This window comes from Oryctolagus cuniculus, chromosome 1 (assembly GCF_964237555.1).
Source record: "Oryctolagus cuniculus chromosome 1, mOryCun1.1, whole genome shotgun sequence".
In the NCBI taxonomy this organism is placed as follows: Eukaryota; Metazoa; Chordata; class Mammalia; order Lagomorpha; family Leporidae; genus Oryctolagus; species Oryctolagus cuniculus.
The window spans coordinates 212,798,122-212,813,703 of record NC_091432.1 but is presented as its reverse complement, the minus strand read 5'-3'; the positions used below and the strand labels follow the sequence as shown (position 1 = coordinate 212,813,703).

The 15,582-nt window shown below is 45.6% G+C and overlaps 1 protein-coding gene across 4 annotated transcripts in view; it reads left to right on the top strand.

Annotated features, from left to right (window-relative positions):
• Window positions 1-15,582, top strand: part of TMEM245 (transmembrane protein 245) — a 109,893-nt gene that overhangs the window by 16,566 nt on the left and 77,745 nt on the right. For all 4 annotated transcript variants that reach the window (XM_051843365.2, XM_051843366.2, XM_008255796.4 and 1 more), the window contains exon 4: window positions 12,669-12,785. In XM_051843365.2, coding sequence (XP_051699325.2) covers window positions 12,669-12,785 — 117 coding nt within the window. The remainder of the gene's footprint in view (window positions 1-12,668; window positions 12,786-15,582) is intronic.

The window sequence follows — 15,582 nt, the reverse complement described above, 5'->3', positions numbered from 1 at the left end:
AATACAACTTGTTTTTTTTTTTACCTTATATCCTGCAACTTTACTGAATTCAATAATTTCAATAATTTTTTTTGATGGATTCTTAAGGATTTTGTGTATAGAAGGCCATTTCATTTGTAGTAGAGATGGTTTTATTTCTTCCTTTTGCATTAGGATGCCTATAATTTCCTTTTCTTGCCTGATTGCTTGTCTGGAACTTCTACATCGTTGAATAGACCATGAACTTTTTTTTAAAAAAAGATGTATTTATTTATTTGAAAGGCAGTTAGAGAAGCAGAGACAGCCCAAATGGCTGAAAAAGCCAGGGCTAGCCCAGGCCAAAGCCAGGAGCTTCTTTGGGTCTCCCACATGGGTGCAGGGACCCAAGCATTTGGGCCATCTTCCACTGCCTTCCCAGGCAGATTAGCAGGGAGCAGGGTTGAAAGTAGAGCAGCTGGGACTTGAACTGGTGCCCACAAAGGGTGGCAGCAATGCAGGTAGTTGCTTAACCTGCTGCGCCACAGCGCCAGCTCCAGACCATGCACTTTTTTTTTCTTTTTTAGTTTTTGACAGGCAGAGCGGACAGTGAGAGAGAGAGACAGAGAGGTCTTCCTTTGCCGTTGGTTCACCCTCCAATGGCAGCTGCGGCTGGCGCGCTGCAGCCGGTGCACCACGCTGATCCGATAGCAGGAGCCAGGTACTTATCCTGGTCTCCCATGGGGTGCAGGGCTCAAGCACTTGGGCCATCCTCCACTGCACTCCCTGGCCACAGCAGAGAGCTGGCCTGGAAGAGGGGCAACCGGGACTAGAACCCGGTGTGCTGGCGCCGCAAGGCGGAGGGTTAGCCTAGTGAGCCACTGCGCTGGCCCAGACCATGCACTTTAAAGGTTATTTTTGAGGTACTCTGGCTGCAAGGGCTCTTTATCCAGTAGTAGTTTGTTAAAGGTACAAGTTCCCAAGGATTTGTAAGTGAAGAAAATATAAAAATAGAGTCATGATCCAGCTTGCATTTTGACTATGACTGAGAGGTAAACTGATTTTTGAGTGACTGTACCTTCTTTCTGATGACTAGACATAAGCTAAGAGAGCAAATTACTAACGGCAGTGGGTTTTTAGAAGAAAATATTCATTTCTCAGGTACCAGTTTATTACAGTAAAATTAGAAAATACAGAGAAAGAAAATCAACATCATTCAAAATTCCACATATTTTACCAAAATATTACAGATTTTATGCCTTCAGACTTTTTTTTTTTTTTTTTTTGGACAGGCAGAGTGGACAGTGAGAGAAAGAGACATGAGAGAGAGAGACAGAGAGAAAGGTCTTCCTTTTACCGTTGATTCACCCCGCAATGGCCGCTGCGGCCGGCATGCTGCAGCCGGCATACAGCGCTGATCCGAAGGCGGGAGCCAGGTGCTTCTCCTGGTCTCCCATGGGGTGCAGGGCTCAAGCACTTGGGCCATCCTCCACTGCACTCCTGGGCCACAGCAGAGAGCTGGCCTGGAAGAGGGGCAACTGGGAAAGAATCCGGCGCCTGGACCGGGACTAGAACCTGGTGTGCCGGCGCCGCAAGGTGGAGGATTAGCCTGTTGAGCCGCGGCGCTGGCCACAGACTTTTTTAAACACAAAAAATTGGATTAAAAGAACATTTTCTATTGTAACCCACTTTTTAAAAAAGATTTTAATTTATTTATTAGAAATGCAGAGTTATATATATATAGAAAGATCTTCAGTCTGCTGGTTCACTCCCCAAGTAGCTGCAATGGCCAGAGCTGTGCCAATCTGAAGCCAGGAGCCATGGGCCAGGAGCCAGGAGCTTCTTCCAGGTCTCTCATGTGGGTGCAGGGGCCTACGGAGTTGGGCCATCTTCTGCTGCTTTCCCAGGCTATAGCAGAGGCCTGGATTGGAATAGGAGCAGCCGAGACACCAGAGTGCCCATATGGGATGCCAGCACCGCCGGCAGAGGCTTAGCCTACTATGCCACAGCACCAGCCTCTGTAACCCACACTTTTTTTTTTAAAAGGATTTTATTTATTTATTTGAAAGGCAGAGTTAGAGAAAGAGTCAGAGAGAGAGAGATCTTCCATCCAGTGGTTCACTCCCCAAATGGCCATAACGGCTGTAGCTGCACTGATCTAAGCCAGGAGTCAGGAGCTTCCTCTGGGTCTCCCACGTGGGTGGCAAGGATTCAAGCACTTAGGCCATCTTCCACTGCCTTCCCAGGCACATTAGCAGGAGCTGGATCGGAAGTGGAGCAGCCAGGACTTGAACCAGGACCTATATGGGATGATGGCACTGCAGCCAGTGGCCTAACCTGCTATGCCACAGCGCTGGCCCCTGTAATCCACATTTTAAACTTAATTATGTTGTGAGTACCTTTTGATGTAGAAGCATTATCTACAATATTATTTTAGCATTTTATTTTATTCTGATCACAAGGCTGTCTTTGGCACTCTGGTGTATTTGTGTAGCCATCTTCTGAATTTTTTAAAAATTGTTTTTTATTATTTTACTTTGTAAATGAGTAATGTCTTTTAACTGTAAGATACCTTTATTTATAAAGATGTTTGGAATTTTAAAATAGCTACCCGAAACAAAGAAACCTCAATCACAAATTTCTTTGACCTTAGGAAATGGGGAGAGTTTTCGTTTATGTTTTGTTGTCTTTCTGACTTTTCTTTATTCAGCCTTTCTGGTCATAATCTGTTGCATTTTGTAGTCCTGTGGCGTGGTGAAAGTAAATGTCCTGAGTTGGTGGCTGCTGTAGGAATCTTAGTGGTCCCCACTTGTTCCTCTAGGTGGCTGTGTCATCATCCGTCTCTCCCCTAACCGTGATTCAGACCCCTCTGGTGACCCTTTCTGCCTTACCCAGGACAGCTCTCCCTTCTGACTGCTTGTCCAGGCCTAAGGAAAACCCACGTTACAAGTCCATGGATAATGTCAGCCTAAACCCAATCTTCAGCTGGGTTTTCTCTGGGGGTGTAAATTCTGGTCATCTGGTGATGCAGCCGAGGGAATTGTGAGGACAAGGCTTCTCTAAGACAAGTTTTGGAAGTGGGGGGAAATGAAGGACCTGGTGAGTTATTGTTACCTGTAGCAAACCCAGCTTAGTGGTGTGTTGGCACACAAACCAGACTTGTGGTATTTGTGTTCCAGACTATTACAAGGAAAGAAATCAGGGAAATCAGGGGGACACATGGTCAGTGTGGAGCAGATGTGGAATTGTTTATTCTCTTAGTTTTATAGTCATTTTAGCCTACTTCAGAATGCATTGTCTTTGATTGATGTTGAATCACTTCCAGGACTTGTAATCTAAGAAATTCTCATTGTAAAATAAATCTTTTGGAGCCCAGCACTGTGGCGTAGTAGGTAAAGCCACCATCTGCATGGCTGGTATCCCATATGGGCGCTGGACTGTTTGAGTCCTGCCTGCTCCACTTCTGATCCAGCTCTCTGTTATGGCCTGGGAAAGCAGGAGAAGATGGCACAAGTCTTTGGGCCCCTGCACTCACGTGGGAGACCTGGAAGAAGCTCCTGGCTCCTGGCTTTGGATCAGCCCAGCTCTGGCCATTGCAGCCATGTGTGAAGTGAACCTGCAAATGAAAGACCTTCTCTCTCCCTCTCTTCCTCTCTCCCTTCCTCTCTTCCTCACTTTCTCCCATTTTTCCTCCCTCCTTCCCTCCTTTTCTCCTTCCCTCTGTTTCTGCCTCTCTGTAACTCTGCCTTTCATAAATCTTTTTTTTTTTTTTTTTTTTTTTTGACAGGCAGAGTGGACAGTGAGAGAGATAGAGAGAAAGGTCTTCCTTTTACCGTTGATTCACCCCGCAATGGCCACTGCGGCCGGCGCACCGCGCTGATCCGAAGCCAGGAGCCAGGTGCTTCTCCTGGTCTCCCATGTGGGTGCAGGGCCCAAGGACTTGGGCCATCCTTCACTGCACTCTCGGGCCACAGCAGAGAGCTGGCCTGGAAGAGGGGCAACCGGGACAGAATCCAGTGCCCCGACTGGGGCTAGAACCCAGTGTGCCAGTGCCACAGGCGGAGGATTAGCCTAGTGAGCTGCGGCGCCGGCCAACCTTTCATAAATCTTTAAAAAGATAAATTTTTTTGAATGTTTTTTAAAATAAATTTTTGAATTTTTTTCCCTCTTTCTTTCAGAACTTTGTTTCTTTTAAAATCAAGAGTGAAAGCACTGATCTTCCCTTAGGGGTATAGGAAGTTCCCTCCTGTAGGTGTGGCTGCAGTGCAGGTAGGGCCAGCAGTGATTATGGGGACACGCATGGCAGTGTGTGCCTCATTCCTCCCTTGTCTTCCACTGTCCCTTTGGAATCTTGGTCTGTACCGGTGTTTTTCCCTGTGTCTTCACATCTTTGAATCTTTTGCTGTTGTAGAGCAGTGGTTCATGTGACTTACAGAATTACTTGTCAGGGTTTCATCATGAGTTTGGTTCCTAGACCCAGAAAATGCTTCTTATGGATCCTTCCTGAGTTAGTTTCAGTGGTTCCTTCTGAACCCAGGGTCCTTACTCAGTAGTTTTCTCTTAGAGCTGGGGAACTCTTACGTGGTATTTCCTAGAAGCCCAGATAATGTAGAGAAAAATTATTTTAAGTGCCTACCATGGACCAGGAACTCTTAAGTGCTTTTGAATGTACTATCATTTTATTTATATATTTACTTTATTTCCACTTTATTTGAAAGGAAGAGAGATAGAAGAGAGATCTTCTATCTACTGGTTCATTACCCAAATGACTGTGACAAGCCTAGACTGGGCCAGGCTGAAGCCAGGAGCTTGGAACTCAGTCTTGGTCTCCCATGTCGGTGGCAGGGGCCCAACTGCTTGAGTTATCACCTACTGCCTTACAGGTTGTGCATTAACAGGAAGCTGGATCACAAGTGGAATAGCTGGGACTTGAACCAGGCAGTCTGATGTGGGGTCCAGGTGTTTCAAATGGCAACTGAACTGCTGCCCCCAGGTGTATCTTTTTAAATCCACAATCAAATGAAACTTTGTTAGATGAAGCCCCTGGTTTGCAAAGGAAGACATTTAATTTGAGTGGTTAACTGACTTGCCCACAGCCACACAAGTGACTGGTAGAGTCCTTGACTCTAAGCCCGGAGTTCTGCCCCTTCATCTGGCTTTTTGAACTAGCGTCAGTCATCCTGAAAGGTCCTTCTGTCACCCAGCTGTGTTTGTTAGCTCCTGCAGTCCTCCACGTTGCTGTGTTGGTTTTTCACAACTACAGGACCTGGCTCCTGTGCCTCCTGGACCCTGGGAATCCCATCTTGTAGAAACCTTGTGTCTCAGTCCACTCTGTGCTGCTACCACGATACCACAGACTAGGTCGTTTATAATGAACAGAGACTTACTGGCTCGTGGTGGTGCAACCTGGGAAGTCTGATATCCAGGTGCTGGCATGTGAGGGCCTTCTCCTTGTGTCCTTACTTTGTGGAAGGAGAGAGAGCAATACAGGGACCAAACTCCTCTTTGTATCATGGCACCCTACCACGAGGGCAGAGCCCTCCGGTGAATCACTTCTTGAAGGTCCCACCTCTTACTGCTCCACGAGCTCTGAACCAGAGCACCTGGAACCCAGCTTTAGTGTGCTCCCTGGGCCTGTAAGGAAAGAAGAACGCTGGCATCAGGGCCATCTCCCCTAAGCAAGGCCTTGGGAGGGGCTTTAAATGTGCCACCCAGTGAGACTGGTATTATTATGCCTATTTTATAGATGAAGAAGCACCTCAGGGGCCGTATGCTGGGTATGAGAAATTTGTTGGACAGTTAGGGTAAGAAGTGTCCCATGTGCCTTTAATAGCTTTGACCCCCAGTGCAAGAAGTGCCAGCAGGTAGAGCAGGGTGTTGTCCTTCCAGAGATGGCTTGTAAATGACCAGAAGTATCTTTCCAGGAAAGGCCTAGTAGCTGTCTGACTGCTTGGGGGTAGCATGCAATGTAAATGAAGAAGTTTGGCCCAGTTTAACCCAAATTGAAAAAAAGAAAAGGGCAGATTAAATTTATTTTTTGAAAAAAAATTTTGTTGTTAAAGATTTATTTATTTATTTGAAAAGCAGAGTTACAAAGAGGGAAAGAGAAGGAGAGATTCTCCATCCATTGGTTCACTTCCCAGGTGGCCACAATAACCAGGGTTGGGCCAGGCTGAAGCCAGGAGCTTCCTTCAGGTCTCTCGTGTGGGTAGTAGGGACGCAAACACTTGGGCCTCCTCTGCTGCTTTTCCCAGGCCATTAGCAGGAAGTTGAATTGGAAGTGGAGCAGGTTGGACATGAACTGGTGCCCATATGGGATGCTGGTGTTGCAGTGGTGGCTTTACCTACTACACCACAATGCTGGCCCTTAATTAAATTTCCTACTGCCCTTCTCCCACTCCCCAGTTCTGATACTGTCAGTTACAGAGGCCTGAAGGAACTTCCTGTTCCCTGTCCAGGTCCTTGTGAAGTGCTACCATTGAGAGGGAGATGTATTTTCCATGTGAGCAATGGAAACAGAAGTCTCTTCAAAGGGCACTTTTATTTGGTATGTGATACCTCCTTCTAGCAAACATCTTCGAATGTAGTCTAGGCAGCCACCACAGGTTCTGTGAAAAAGAATGAAGGTAGACCAGGGTACCTCCTTATTTAGACTTCTTTTCAAATGATGTCTTCCCACACGATTGAAAAAGTTAGCCTTCCCATTGTTGTTGGCTGTATTCACAGATTTAATCTGACCTTGTGATCTGTTTCTAACGGGCCACGCTCTCAGTTTCTGTCCTCTGGTGCTAGGCTGCGAGTGTCAGTGGCCTGCTTTTGTGGACCTGTGTAGATGCCCTGTTATTTGGGCCTGCACTGAATGCTGGCTGTGTCCCTGGGCAGATTGATATTTGAAACCGTGGATACTGTTTCCTTTTTTGTTTTTTAGTCCTTGAGTCCCAAGATTATGTTCCCTTATTTGTGTGCCTATATTTAGCTGGGGCTTTTTATTTAATCCCATGACCCTGTCTAGATTCTCGATCCTGGCATTCTTCTGTCCAGTTTATCATTTTCCTGTCTGGACCCTTTTTGAAAGTGCTGAAAGCTATGACTAAGAAGTTGTTAAAATGCATATCTGTTTCATAGGATTAGTTGCCAAGTCTTACATCCATAATTTTCACATTTTGCTCATTCTTTTTTTTTTTTTTCTGTGAGCTACTCCTTTCATGCTTTGAATTTTTTAGAAAAATTTATTTGAAAGACAGAACAGAGCCAGGACTTGAACCCAGGCACTCTGATAGGCACTGTGGGCATCCCAAGTGGCAACTTAACTGGGGTGCCAAATGCCCTTGCCTCCTTTCCTATTTTTGCGAAGTTTGAGGCACTCTAAAGGTTTGCTGAATTATTTGTGCATTAAGGGTGGTAATGCATAATTTTCATCGAGGTAGCTAAAATATATTGTGTATTTTAGTGACATCAGGTTGGGGAGTCTAAGTCAATTCTTGAAAGATGTGATCTGATGATTTTAGCTTTTCTTCAAGTCTTGAAGGGCCTTCTTTGTGCAAAAAGTTTTGCTTAGTTCTGTGAAGAGAGCTGAAAATGTCTACTGGGAGGTTAGATGAAGGGAAATGACTATGGAGAGATCTAAAAATGTCTACTAAGGGGGATAAGACATAGGAAAGTAACTATAATATAGAAGGGATGAGAGGTACAGAGAAATAATATAAAATACTGGGGCTTGTGCTTACAGTTTAGAGCCTCAAGCCAGTATTTTGCTATAGATGATGTTGATCCATAACTAACAACTATTTTTAAAAGTGTTTATTTTTGTTTCATAGGCACTGTGGCAGAGACAGAGAGAGGTTGTCTACTCTTTAGTTTACTCCCCAGATGCCTGCAACAGCCATGGTGGGGTTGACCTCTATCCAGGTCTCCTGTGTTGGTGACAGGGAGTCAAATGTTTGAGCCATCACCTGTTGCCTCCCAGCACTGTTTAGAAGGAAACTGGTCAAAAGCAGAGTAGCTGAGACTTGAACAGGCCCCCCAATATGGAATGCAGGCATTCCAAGTGATGGCTTAACCCATTGTGCCAAAAGCCTACCCTGATACCATTTATTGAGCACTTATTACATATTAAGCATTGTTCTAAGCACATTATATATATTGTTTCACTTAATTTTCACATGAGAGAGGAATCATATGAACCCCATTTCACAGTTGGGGAGACTGAAGCACCAGTGTGCTAAATAAGTTGCCTGTAGTCATCCAAGTAGTAAGGAATGGACCTGGGTTTAAACTTAAGTAGACTTGTATTCTCACCTGTGCTCTGGACCCCTGCGTTGTGCATGGTCACTATGAGACCTTTGTTCTCTGACCCATCTCCCTCGGCATCCTCGTGCCTTTTGAGTCTTCTTTCCGTACCCCATGTTCAACTATGGAACTTCTTGGAGTTCATTGAAGAGGACCCTCTGCTTTGTCTTGACTTTGTGTCTTTGCACCTACTCTTCATCTCCCTGGAACGCTTTCCCACCCCTGCCCTCCAAGATGCCAGCCTCCCTTCTCCAAGGTAACCTTGTTCTGCCTTTTTAATCTAATGTCTGTCTAAATGGGTTGAAAGGATGGCATCTTTAATATTCTTGTTGGACTGCTCCTTTGGGAGCACTTTTCTGACCTCCCGATATGGCTTAGATTTCCATCTTCTGTGCTCCCCAGACATTCTGCATTAGTTTACATTAGTTCATAACATACTGAGTCATAACTGATTGTTTAGGTCTTAAACTGGACTTAAGACGAAGCCTTAGTTCCTTATCTTGGTATGTAGTGTAGTCACCCGTTGGTGAATGAATGCTTAATGGGTGGGTGTTTGGAAGTCTGTCAAAGTGGAGCCAGAGTCCATATTTGAGGAGCATTAAAAGGATCCTGTTGGCCGGTGCTATGGCTCACTAGGCTAATCCTCCGTCTGCGGCGCCGGCACACCAGGTTCTAGTCCTGGTCGGGGCGCTGAATTCTGTCCTGGTTGCTCCTCTTCCAGGCCAGCTCTCTGCTGTGGCCCAGGAGTGCAGTGGAGGATGTCCCAAGTGCTTGGGCCCTGCACCCCATGGGAGACCAGGAGAAGCACCTGGCTCCTGCCTTCGGATCAGTGCGGTGCCCCGGCCGCAGTGCGCCAGCTGCAGTGGCCATTGGAGGGTGAACCAACGGCAAAAGGGAAGACCTTTCTCTCTCTGTCTCTCTCTCTCACTGTCCACTCTGCCTGTCAAAAAAAAAAAAAAAAAAAAGATCCTGTTTTGGAGTTACTTAAAACCATCAAGGCATGGTGGGCATTTGTTGAAACAAAATTGCTGCTTGGGGCGCCTGCCTCCCATGCTGGAATGTCTGCATGCCTGGGTTCAGGTGCCTGCTCTGCTCTCAATTCCAGCTTCCTGCTAATGTGCATTCTGAGGGGCAGCATATGATGGCTCATGTAGTTGGATCCCTGTTTGAAACACCAGTGCTTTCCACTCCTCTTAGGATAAAGGCTGAAGTCCTCACTGTGTTTGTCTGTGACCTGCATCATTGGGCTGACCTGTCCAGCCCTGTATTCAGTGCCAGTGTCTTCCTAGCTGCCTGAGTTCTAGACACGCTAACCTCCTTTCCCTATCTTTAACAAGCTAGGTTCTTCTTCTAGCCTCCTCACTTTCTCATGCCAAGAAGATTATTCTTTACATGCCTTTGGTTGATTGCTTCTCATATGTAATATGTCAATTCCATGCTCACTTCTTTTTTTATTTTTTTTTTATTTTTGACAGGCAGAATGGACAGAGAGAGAGAGAGAGAGAGACAGAGAGAAAGGTCTTCCTTTGCCGTTGGTTCACTCTGCAATGGCCGCTGCGGCCGGCGCACTGCGCTGATCCAAAGCTGGGAGCCAAGTGCTTCTCCTGGTCTCCCATGCGGGTACAGGGCCCAAGGACTTGGGCCATCCTCCACTGCACTCCGGGCCACAGCAGAGAGCTGGCCTGGAAGAGGGGCAACCGGGACAGAATCCGGCGCCCTGACCCGGACTAGAACCTGGTGTGCCAGCGCTGCAAGGTGGAGGATTAGCCTATTGAGCCACGGCGCCGTCCCGTGCTCACTTCTTTTTTTTTTTTTTTTTTTTGACAGGCAGAGTGGACAGTGAGAGAGACAGAGAGAAAGGTCTTCCTTTAGCCGTTGGTTCACCCTCCAATGGCCGCCGCGGCCGGCGCACCGCGCTGATCCGATGGCAGGAGCCAGGAGCCAGGTGCTTCTCCTGGTCTCCCATGGGGTGCAGGGCCCAAGCACCTGGGCCATCCTCCACTGCACTCCCTGACCACAGCAGAGGGCTGGCCTGGAAGAGGGGCAACCGGGACAGAATCCGGCGCCCCGACCAGGACTAGAACCCGGTGTGCCGGCGCCGCTAGGCAGAGGATTAGCCTAGTGAGCCGCGGCGCCGGCCCCGTGCTCACTTCTTAAGAGAGGACTTTCCTGATTGTCCAGGCTAAGTCAGATTTCTTCTGCTATGCGCTCACAGAATGCCCAGGGTATTTCCTTCATGGCAGTCATTATGGTTGGTATATGTTTATTTGTGTGGTTCTTTAATACATGCTGTCCCTGTCACTAGACTCCACAGGGGCAGGATCTGTGTCTTTATCCCAACTCAGAATACATGTGAGACATGGAGGACCTGTTTTTCTCTTAGCTCTTGCTCTCTTGGCATCTCAGAAGCACCCTAGATACACAGGCCATATACACTACAGATATTCATAGTTATGTTTTCTTCCTGGACCGTGAGTTTGAATTTCTTTCAGAATCCCTGAAGGTGAACATTCAAGTCACATAGGCATTTGATAGAAGAAGGATAAGGCACGGTGTGGCTGAATCTGCTGAAGAACCATCCCGGCCTGTGGCCCACACTTCCCTGAGATATGGCCATTCTTGGATATTTTGGGAATGTGGAATTAATTTGGAGTAGAAATTCACCGGGCTACTGAAGAGTTATGATTCTTTTCACTGTTGCGTTGCATATTGACCTGCCTACCAAAAGTGAAATCCTAGCTGTATGAGCATTGGTATATGATTTGGTGACTAGGAATGGCCAGTGTTCTTCGTTGTGACCAATTGAATCCACTGTAACTAATTTAAATAGAGGTATTGATTAGCATGTAGAATTTTTGCAAGTGGAGTCTTTGGCAAGGCCAAACAGGTAAGCTTGCATCCAATACAGATGCCACCATGAAGAATGCACAGTGACACCAAAGGACTGGGCAGAGACCACAGCTGCTGCCACCTGCCTACAAGTTTGAGATCCTACATCAGAACCTCTGAAGGTCTGCTGCAGTCACACTGTATGCCTCCATGATTGTGTTTGACATGAGAGCTGGGGGCTTCCAAGTTCTGGGGTGCCTCTTCAGTCTTCCAGATCTTACTCAGGTGTACATGTGTGGTAGACTGCATAACACACGGGACGATAGCTGTAAGAGAGTCCAAGAAATACAGTTTTAGCTTTCCAGTCTTGAGGGCGCAACATGCTAGGACTTGGTGTTGTCTGCTTTAGGTTAAATGCTGGCCATTCCAGACGGATGTTGTTTATCAATAAATGTTTTATTTAAATCCAATGCAAATGATTAAGCTTAGGAGCTTAAAATGGGAATATACAACATGAAGCAAGGTCATGATGTCCTTTTATATTTCCAAGTGGTAGATTTTGCCTGTGCTGAATTATATGCTTTATAAATCTATATGGTTTTGCATCAATACACATTTGCATTTTCCTTTGTGGAATGTTACTGAGAGCACCCAGTGCAGACAGTCCCATACTATACTAGGACCTAGTAATAAAAAGATTGAGGCAGACAGTCCAACCAGAGTGCTACATTCCTGGTGTCCCAGTATTTCTTAATAGAAGTATGCAGGAAAATCAACTTGTAAAGTTAAAAATGATTAATATAGCATTCCAAACTTGTATATTTTTTAAAAAATATTTATTTTTAAAGATTTATTTATTTATTTATTTGAGAGGCAGAGTTACAGAGACAGAGAGTCAGAGAGAGAGAGATCCTCCATCTGCTGGGTCACTGCCTAAATGACCGCAATGGCCAGAGATGGGCTGATCATAAGCTGGGAGCCAGGAGCTTCTTCTGGGTCTCCCATGTGGGTGCAGGGCCAAAGCACTTGGGCCATCTTTTGCTGCTTTCCCAGGAGCATTAGCACAGAGCTGGATCGGAAATGGAGCAGTTGAGACTTGAACTGGCACCCGAATGGGATGCTGGCACTGTAGGCAGCAGCTTAACTGCTACACCACAGCACCAGCCCAAAAGATTTATTTGAAAGATTGAAAGGCACAATGACAGAGATCGATTTTCATATCTTGGTTCATTTCTCAAATGGTTGCAACAGCCAGATTTGCAGCCGGGACTTGAACCAGCAGTCTGTTAGGGGGCGCACGTGTCACAGGCAGCAGCTTAATCTGCCGCCCCACAACACCAGTCCCCCAGACTGTGTAGTAAGTGTCTGCCAGAGCCAAATGAGGAAGAATGCAAGGACTTGTAATTTTCATAATACTTTTCAGTTGATTCTTGGTCATTCTCCTTTGGTGAAGAACCACTGTTCTAATGGGCTAACTAATACCCATTTTGTTTTATTGCTGTTGGAAAGGTAAGACTATGTTTAAGTTTGCAGTTTGCAACATTCATTTCCTGTTTTGATCATTTTCTTAAAAACTGTCAAAACTTCTTTTACAGGGGCAGAGTTACCAGGGCAAGTCATCTCCATGGCGGCTTCTACTCTAGCAAACTTGGCCATCTCTATCACAGGATATGAGTCAAGCAGTGAAGACCAGCCCTCCACTCAGCCTGCAGGTGACCCATGTCAAGAGGACTTTCAGAGTTGTTCTGGAAAATGAAATATAAATAGAGTTAAGGACACTAGCAACACAAAATGCTGCTTACTCTTGCTGGTTTATCATTTTTTCCCTCTGATTCCTACTTTTACACCTTTTCTCCTCTCATCTTTTTTTTTTTTTTTTTTTTTTTTTTTTTTTAAGATTTATTTACTTATTTGAAAAGCAGATTTACAGAGAGGCAGAGAGAGAGAGAGAAAGAGTGAGAGAGAGAGAGAGTTGGTTGGTTCACTTTCCAAATGGCTGCAATGGCTGGAGCTGTGCTAATCCGAAGCCAGGAGCCAGGAGCCAGGAGCTTCTTGTGGGGCTCTAATGTGGGTGCAGGGGCCCAAGGACTTGGACCATCTTCCACTGCTTTCCTAGGCCATAGCAGAGAGCTGGATCAGAAGTGGAGCAGCTGGGACTAGAACCAGTGCCCATATGGGATGCAGGTGGTAGCTTTACCTGCTGCAGCAAAGCTCCACCCTCCCCTTTTGTTCTTATGCATCACTTTTTTTCATAATTTTTAAGAAATTGTTTTTGTTTTTTACTTGTTGGGGAGGAGAGAGATGTATATCTCTCATCCACTGGTTCACTCCCCAAATGCCCACAACACAACAACCAGGACTGGGCCAGGCCAAAGCTCGGAACTGGGAACTCCATCCAGGTCTCCCATACAGGTATCAGGGACTCAAGTTATTGAGTTGTCACCTGCTGTACCCCAGGGTGCTCATTAGCAAGAAGCTGGAATCCGAAACGGAGTCAAAACTGAAACCCAGGCACTCTGTTACAGGATGCAGGTATCCCAGGGAGCTTTTTAAGTGCTGTACTGAATGCCTGCACCCGTATGTTTAATTATTTGCTTTCTTGGGTTTCTTATGCTATTCTTTTTCATGTTTTTTAATTTTAAATTTTCAAAAATTTATTTTTATTTTATTTGAGAGACAGATAGACCTTCCATTCACTGTTTCACTCCTCAAATATCCTCAATAGCCAGGGCTGGGCCAGGCAGAAACCAGGAGCCAGAACTCCATCTGAGTTTCCCATGTGGGTGGCAGGGAAGCACGTATTTAAGCCATCATCTGCTGCCTTCCCAGGGTGCACATTAGCAGGAGGCTGGATATCAAGCGGAGCCAAGACAAGCCAGGCACGCTGATAGGGGTGTGGGCATGCTACTCAGTGCTTTACCTGCTACACCAAATCCTTCTCCCCGTCTTTTCACTTTCATTTTATTTCCTTTTTTTCGTGCCCCATATACCTTTTACACAGTTCCTTCCACTTTATGCTTTCCTCATTTTGGTTCCTTATTGTCTATAACTAACACTTCTCCTGCATTCTGTTCCATTGCCTCATGGTGCTTTTCCTTTTGTTCTGTTTCTCTAACTCACTTTTTTGGGGCCAGAAGGAAGGCTTTTCCTTCTTCTAGTCATTTCTCTGGCATTCTTTGTTTTCCATTTCTGCTAAAGGCTGTATTTGCCTGCCTTCTGCTGTTAACACTGGCTCTTTCTTCTGAAACAGATCCCTCTGGGTTCTGTTCTATGTGGCCTGGCTTCTGGAGTTGCAGTCCTGAGCCAGATCCAGCTGTGGCTTATAGGAGCTTTACAGTCACAGAGTTCAGGAATGTAAACGGGCATTGCTGTGAGCTGAGAGCTCCACTAATGCCAGAGGTGTTTGGGATTAGGGAATATTTATAGTGAGCCCTTCTTGAAGAACTGACTTTAGAAGCATCTTGAGGGAAGGGATCAACCAAGAGGTAGGCATTTGGAGTCATAAGGAACACGTACTTTTCTTGCACATTGAATCATGCTTCCAAAATTTTGGTTATGATCTTATTCTTCCCAATATCTGCCATACCCATGGACTTGAGGTTTCCAAATTAGAAAGATAACACAGATAGCAAAGTCAAACAAAAGCATGCTGTAATAGGCTGGGCTTTAGCCTTAAACCTCAGGGTAGAATGTTAGTCCTAGTGAGGTGAACTGACTTACCATGGTGCAAGTTATCAGAGCAGTAAAAATTCACTCAACAGCTAACATTTAGTATTAAAATAAACACTTAGGAAGCTTTGATGCTGCAGTCAGTGGGCTGCTATATGGCTACTAAAAAGATAAAAGGGAAAAGTGTGTAGGGGGGTTGGTGCAGTAGTTAAATTACCTCTGGGGATGCCCACATCCCTTATCGAGAATACCTGGGTTCAAATCCCAACTAATCCACTTCTCATCCAGCTTCTTACTAACATGTACTTGGAGCCAGCACGTGCGTGATGACTCAAGTACTTGAGTCCCTTCCAACCACAAGGGAGACTCGGAATAAGTTCTGGGCTCCTGGTTTCAGACTGTCCCAAACCTGCCATTGTGGGCATTTGGGGAATAAACTAGCAGATGGAAGATCTTTCTGTATTTTTTTCTTTCGACTAAAAAGGAAAAGTAAATAAAAAGGGAAATAACATGACATTATTCATTCAATAAGTATTTATTGAGCGCCTGCTGTGTGACAGGTACTGTTCTCTGTGCTAGGGGTTCAGTGGAAGGAGAACAGGGCAGCGTAGGTCTTAGCTCTCTTGAGCTGACATTCAACTGCAGGGAGAAAATGACAAAGGACAGCTGTGTGGAGCTGTGTGAGAGTCAAATCGGAGGCTGGGACTATGGATATTCATTTCTTTTTACTGACTTTCTTTAGCATGATATACTTTTTTTAAGATTTATTTATTTATTTATTTGAAAGGCAGACTTAGAGAAAGAGAGGGAGAGAAGTCTTCCATCTGCTGGTTCAATCCC